The sequence below is a fragment of the Nicotiana tomentosiformis genome, chromosome 2 (assembly GCF_000390325.3).
Source record: "Nicotiana tomentosiformis chromosome 2, ASM39032v3, whole genome shotgun sequence".
Lineage (NCBI taxonomy): Eukaryota > Viridiplantae > Streptophyta > Magnoliopsida > Solanales > Solanaceae > Nicotiana > Nicotiana tomentosiformis.
This window is the reverse complement of record NC_090813.1, coordinates 36,591,242-36,598,547: the sequence shown is the minus strand read 5'-3', so window position 1 is coordinate 36,598,547 and position 7,306 is coordinate 36,591,242. Positions and strand designations below refer to the sequence as shown.

The following is a 7,306-nucleotide window of genomic DNA, read 5'->3' as shown; positions in this document are numbered from 1 at the left end:
ATATGAAACATAGAATTATAATAACTCTAGTTTTCAAAGAAAGATTTCCAACGCAACATAGATGAAACTAAATAATATATTTAGCATGAGCAAACTTTGTTTTGCAAACAAGAACAGAAAGAAAGTAAAAAAACATACATACATGTTACTCCTTTAATTTGTTCTAAGCTAGCAGTAGTAGATCAATATGCATAATATAATGTTCATTCACTGATCGAAATCACATCTAAGAGGTACGGGATCGGATTGTAGACTGATCATCGATAATAATAACCATCTATATCTCGGTCCCGTATGCCCCTCAGATGTAGCTTCAAACAATGAAGTTCTTCTTCCTTTTCTCTCTAGGCAAACTCTGCTAATCAATATATACTACTAGGGTTAAAATCACTATCCCTAATATATAAAACTACCACCGCCTAATACATGGTAGCGTTTCTTTTCTGGAAACTATTAATACTTGTGACGTAGCACCTTTCATATTTATATACTGCCAGCCTCAGCCAATCAAACAACTCAGCCTTAATACAAAACTAGTTCGACATTTCAAGCTTCTAACTTTTCTTTGAACTACTCGGATTGTACACTGTATAGTGTATATAAATTATATCAAAAAAGGGGGAAAAAGGAAAATTATAACAATTTCCGACATAAGGAATGGTTGTTTAGAGTATTTCATTATTTGAAGGGGGAAATTAATTGTTCAACTTGATAATTTGAAGGTATCTTTTTTATTTGGCCCAACATAAATCAGAAAAATCTCAAACAAATTAAAATTGACATAGTTGTGCAGGCAATTGTATTGTGAATGCAAATACTAGTCGAGCTAATTAACATATACACCACAAATTAAACAAGTTACAAAAGCATATTAGAAAAGAAAAAAAATTAAATGTCATTATTAGTTCTCATAAACCTAACTGGAATTCAAAAACAATACATTCATTTGTATGCCGGAGGGTCATATAACTAATAGGGTAAAATTGGTTTATAATCAGTGGCGAAGGCAGAATTTTTCGCTAAGGGGGTTAAAAAAAGTTTAAAAAGATTATAGCTAGTTGGAATTAAAAACATAATATATAGAGGTAAAACACAGATTTTGCTTTATATATATAGTGTAATTTTTCGGCGAAGAGGGTTCGGATGAACCCCCTTCCGCCCCTGTTTATAACATATAGTCGAATGGTAACATGACACGTGGAATCAAAGATATGCAAAAGGCAATACCGGATACAACAAATGTAATCAGCACCAGATAAATCCCGAAGGGAGCGTAGTCAACGGAGGAAGATCAAGAATTTGCCATCAGATAGCATTCAATGAGGGAATATTCTTTAACATTAAATGAGCGACCGTTGCAGAGAATATTTGCATTCATGGTCCGTCGTTACATGTTCATCAATGACTCTTTTATTATCATTTAAGAGAAGCTTGATCCTAGGGTCTTTGTTTCGTCCCTAGGTAAAGTTATAAATAGCAGGCTCTGCAACCATTGTAGAGAGAGAAATTTTTCTGCATACCTAAGCTTTATTTTACTACTTTCGCTCTCAATTTAAGAATTTTATTTGCACCTTGTCGATATTTCCATTTTTGCTTTCGGAGGCACTGCGTTCGGAGCCAAGCTTGTCATCTTATTCAATTTCAATTGCTAAGCTTAATATTAGTTTTATCTCTTTATCATTTCTTGGATCAAATCAATTCGCTTGTCTATTAACCACGTAACAAATTCAATTGTACTTTTTTACGGGTAAACAAACATATACAACAATTAATATTTAATAGAGTTTTACAGGTAAACAAACATATACAACAATTAATATTTAATAGATAGAGACAGTTGTAAATGCTTGAATTATAAAGAAGAAGATAAGGAATTGAAAAGAAGTGATTAACCAAAGCAAATGCTATGAGCAAACTAAATATTGTGGATGAGAGGTATTCTATAAGGACAAAAGACTTATTTATGGCAACGAAGTTAGAGCCGTTGGAGGTCTAAAGTCTAAACCATTTTCTTGTAGTATGCTAAATCTTCTTAATTTTTTTTCTCCACATTCTAGCTATTAGCTGGTTTGAATGTCGGGGGAATCAATTAAGTAATAATTGTATTGATTTCATATTGGCTCTATGTTTGCACTCTATATGTTTGTTCCCTCACTCATAAAAAAAATTGCTACTTAAATCTTTGTATGATTTGATTATTTAATGGAAACCCACTTATAACCGATTTACATGATAATGTCTCTATCCTTTTTGACCTCTACCAATTGAGTGATGAATTGGATAATCCCTTCGGTTCTCTATCGCATCGAATTGACGAATTCATTCTGTTACGTAAAAGCAGTGAAGGTGGTGGTGCTCAAACACCAAATGGGTCCGAGAAGCGAAATTAGTAATTTTCTTTGTATTCTCATAAAAGAAAAGCAAATTTACGAGGTTTCAAGAGCGTGGTAGTTCGATCTTCGGTAGAGTGGCGAATTAAGTTGTGCACGAATTGGTTAGGCAAAAAGGATTTTAGAATTTTGTTTTTTTAATAGAAAGTATTTTTATCCAGCTTAATACACTTATAGTCTGTTTGACCAAGCTTCTCCTAGTTCAAAAGCATTTGTTTTTCAAAAAAAATATTTTTTTTTCAAATTTGAAGTGTTTGGCCAAACCTTTAGGAGAAAAAAAGTATTTTGAGGAGAAGCAGAAAAAGTAGATTCTTCTAGAAGCACTTTTGAGAAAAATATACTTAAAAATATTTTTTAAAAGCTTGGTCAAATATTAATTGCTGCTTAGAAGTACTTTTTAAATTAATTAGCTAAATACAAACTGTTTCTTATCAAAAACACTTCTCAAAGTAAGTTAATTTTTCCAGTTTGGTCAAACGCTATTATAGCCACTTACACGAAGTGAATTTAAATTGGTCGAACTAATTACACCAAAAAGGAATGATAATATCACAAGAAGCAAAATCCTGACTCGTGAAATATAACTTGCCTTCTTCGAACTTAACCGTCCATCTGTTACCTTTTATATATTAGCTATTTTTTAAGTATTATTTTTCAGAGTATCAGTTTTTTATTATTTTACACTATAACACATATACACGTGTCCCCCATTACAGAACTTTCCTAATTCCTCCTAAATCCCTTCCATTTCTCCGTTCCCCCTTCAGGTTCCTTACAATTCTGATCGACCTTGCTCTCAATTGAGTCATGGAATTCGGATACTCACTCTCAATGTATCCAATTCTATCAAAATCTTGGCCCAATAAAAAAAGAAAAGAAATGCTATTTGTTATACGGTTATATTCCATCTTCTGTTTCAAACCCTGGCGCGCGCGCGAGCTAGTTTTCTGTGTTATATATAGCGGTGTAGATTAGAAAGCAAGTCAGGTGTCAATTCCTCACCGACGCTTTCCCAATTTTCACTTTCTGTTAAGTCGTCATTTTCCATTACTCTCTTTTCAAAATGGTAAACAAGAACTGGGCTTTAATGGCGGTTTTCTCATTCTTGGTTGCCAGCATTGTGACAACAATGGCAGCGCAAACAGAATCTGCCCCTGGTAATGCTTCTCAATTTCGTACGCCCCTTCGATATGATTATTATGAGGAGAAATGTGGGAATGTTGACAACATTGTGAGGAGAATGATGCTGAGAATTGTTCAGCTGCAACACAACGCCCCAGCAAAACTCTTACGCCTTCTCTTCCATGATTGTTTCATTCGGGTACGTCTACTCTCCATTTTCTGAATCCTTTGATTAAGTATATTCAATTTCTTATTTTGTCATTTTTTACTGTTTTACTGATTCTTGATATGTGCATCGTTCATGAGTTCTTTTTACTGGGTTTTGTGGAACTGTAAATTATTCATCTCATTTTCTCATCAGTCTTGGACAAATATTTATCTGTTCATGAATCTGGTGTGCGCACACCTATGTATAATCGTTTCTTTTGAAAATGTAAGCTTGATTACATCAAGAAAAGGATTTAGTACCTTTAATAATGAAGCAGAGAAAGGGGATTAAAGAGGCTTGCAATCGTATTAAAAGAGACTAACGTCTTATGCTGTGTACTCTATTGCTGCATTAATGTTGTTTCACTTTTAATATTTGGAAGCAACTCCAATTCGTATTATCAAGAAAATGATGATAATTGATCTATTTTGTGTCGTTCCTTCTGTTATTTGATGCAGTTCTTAGTTTTTTAGGTTCTACAATCTCAAGTGCATGTGACCTCGATACACAAAATATTTTTAGTATTTTCACTGTTTGTCACTATTATTCCTCTGTTACACGTTCCATGCATGTATCGATTGTGAATTCATTTTATGTATTTCTCTTATAGATTTGTCGACATTTCTTTTATAATTAGCCTTGTGATATTTGTTGTCTTGCGTCGTGTGAACTTTTCTTGTCTTAGTCTTTTATGTTAAGTTCTTTAACTGCTTCAATTGGGTCAGTTCCTGTTATCCTCCCAATTTTTAGAAGTGTGTTTTTACTGAGTTTCAAATTATTTGCTCTATGCTGACTTTTTGTACTGGTCTTGTCCATGTAGATATATATTGACAATACTTGGTGAATTTTGTATTTCTTATTTGCATTGGTTCCTGATGCGCGCACGTGCAAATGCATTTCTTTGATGTACTTGTGGATGCTTCTCTCTTAATAATTAGCCGCGTATCTTGATTCGTGCATTGTGCACATGTGATTCTTCATATGTTGTCATGTGTCTTTGTGCCTTGTGTTCGTCGTTTGATTCAGATGGAGCTTTTACCTGATCTTGGATCAGTTGCTTTCTCAGTTTTATGTTTATTGAGTTCCGAATATTTTTTAATGTATATTTACCTGTAGTTATATCCCTCTGTGTATGTATCCTTTGGGTAATAAAAAGAGGGCGGGATGGTATTACTTCTGAAATAGAGGTGAGCTTTTAGAGTCCTAAGGGAGTCGAGAAATGATATTTAGCAAAGAAGGAGCTCAGACTGATTGTGAAAACAATTCCAGACAATGAATTTTTTTCTTTTCTTTTTGGATAAGGCAGAGTTTCCAGACAGTGAAGTTTCTGTTTCATTGATTTCAGGGTTGTGATGCATCTGTTCTGCTAGCTGACAGTAATAACGAGAATGGGACTGTTGAACGTGACGCCATCCCAAATAGGACATTGAAAGGCTTTGATTTCATTGATATGATAAAAGATGAGATTGAGGAGGCATGCCCTGGGGTTGTTTCTTGTTCTGATATCCTTGTCCTTGCAACAAGAGATGGCATCGTTCTGGTATGAATTTCGCCATATCCTTTGTTTCTTATAATCCAGCACCTTAAGGTTTTTGCTGATTTCTTCATTCTTACTCTTAGTACTTAATTTCTATTTTACATGGATCTGTTCTGTGTTCCTGTTCAAGGAGCAATTGGAGAATAGAATTTGGCGTGAAATGGATGTAACTCATGCACTAGCATGCAATCCATCTTTCTTGAAATAATTTAGTTAAACGATCCTAGTGCATATTCAGATATTTAATACATAACAAAACATTTTACACCTTCTAGTGGTATCATTTACATGTCAACAGGGCATTGTTCAGAAAATATGACAATATTCTTAAACAGTGCATTAGGGTATCTTCTAGCTTTGCGGACCAAATTGGCATTTCAACTCCAAGTATTATATCTTTGAAGTAGTTTAGTTGAATGATCTTGTAGTGCATATTCAGATATTTAGTACATAATAGAACATTTTACACCTCTTAGAGGTATCATATATATGTTAACAGGGTACAATTCCGAAAATATGGTACAATATTTATAAACAGTGCATTTTGATATCTTCTAGTTTTGCGAACAAATTGACACTTTATCATCAAGTATTATATCTTTAAGCTTTCCCTTTCACATGCTGCTTTTGTACATTTTAGGCTGGTGGTCTATATTATCCTGTGCTTACGGGCAGAAGGGACAGTAAGGAATCATTCTTTGATGAGGCAATGGCTGAAATTCCACGACCAAATGGGAATATCTCTGAAACTCTTAGGCTGTTTTCGCTCAGAGGATTTGATGAGAGGGAAACAGTGGCACTACTTGGTAATCTTCTAATCCTATACTTTAATTTTCATATGTTGTAGTCTGCATCCTTTTTTGGAACACATGTACATCTTTTGAAATTTCTCTTCTGTTTATTTTCTTCATCATCTGAAGGAGGACATAACATCGGGAAGATTGGTTGTGAATTCATTCGGCCAAGGCTCAGTAATTTCATGGGGACAGGTTTACCTGATCCAACGATTCCTTCTGATTTTCTTGAAGAGTTGATGCAGAAGTGTCCAGACGATAACAGCACCATCAACAATATGTTCAACGAACATACAGCGAGGGGTCTGAGTGAGTCTGCTATATCATACTCCCAGGGACTGTCAGCGCTTTCCTCGGTTGGAACATCATTTGATAATCACTACTACAAGACTCTGACAAGAGGACGAGGGCTGCTGTTTGCTGATCAACAGTTGATGGCTAATGAAAAGACGGCAGCGGTGGTGATGGATTATGCTTTGGATGAGGGGGCTATATTTAGGACTGAGTTTGCTCATGCCATGGTTAAACTGTCAAATATTGGCGTTCTTACTGGATTCCAAGGAGAAGTTCGGCACAGTTGCTCCCATCTCAATTCTGATCAATGAGAACTATCGTTAGGAGTGGCCTAGTTATTAATCACTTTTCATAGTGCCTAATTTAGGGAAAACTTGGCCGGCATATAGTGAGTGAATTGTTTCCTTTGGATGCTAATGATCTACCTACAATGACTAACTGATCGAACAAAGTTTCTCATGCTTGCATCTTTTGTACGTACAAATATGTGTGCCAATATAATATCCTGCTTTGAATTGGGAATTGCCTTCTACAGTAATAATTAAGGTATATGATCTTATATCATCTAACTGCAAGGAAAAGGGTTCAAATCAAGAAGAAACTCAAGAAATATATCAAGATTTCTGTTAAATTTCTGGGAGCATTAATTGTTGAGCGTGTATCACCTTTATCGATTGTAAAAAATAACTGTAGCATGTATGAAAACCTTTTTCCCCCCCTAAAGTAATTCCAATGCCAATATATACATATAGGAAATCGAACCGGTTAGTATATGCTATTTGATCCTAAAATCTTGCCGCAAACTTAAAAAAAGATGGGGAATTGAAGGTTCAAATGTTGAAGATAGCTGTTAACATAATGCATAAACAAGAGAATCATATGCAGAAGTATTATAAACATGACAAGTTAAAAAATCTATAATTCCAAGATTTCGTTTCTTCTTCATGTAACCCCGAACTAA

The 7,306-nt window shown here is 34.6% G+C and overlaps 1 protein-coding gene across 2 annotated transcripts; it reads left to right on the top strand.

The window, feature by feature from the left end:
* The first annotated feature begins 3,078 nt into the window (after positions 1–3,078).
* On the top strand, positions 3,079–6,867 carry LOC104097756 (putative Peroxidase 48). 2 transcript variants are annotated; one of them, XM_070195158.1, is made up of 5 exons: positions 3,080–3,377; positions 3,507–3,711; positions 5,066–5,260; positions 5,898–6,063; positions 6,178–6,867. In XM_070195158.1, the coding sequence occupies exons 2-5, from the start codon at positions 3,520–3,522 to the stop codon at positions 6,654–6,656; spliced, it is 1,032 nt and encodes a 343-aa protein (XP_070051259.1). In that variant the 5' UTR covers positions 3,080–3,377; positions 3,507–3,519; the 3' UTR covers positions 6,657–6,867. The 2 variants fall into 2 exon arrangements, with proteins under 2 accessions (XP_070051258.1, XP_070051259.1); XM_070195157.1 differs by having other exon boundaries at positions 3,079–3,711.
* Positions 6,868–7,306: the final 439 nt, after the last annotated feature.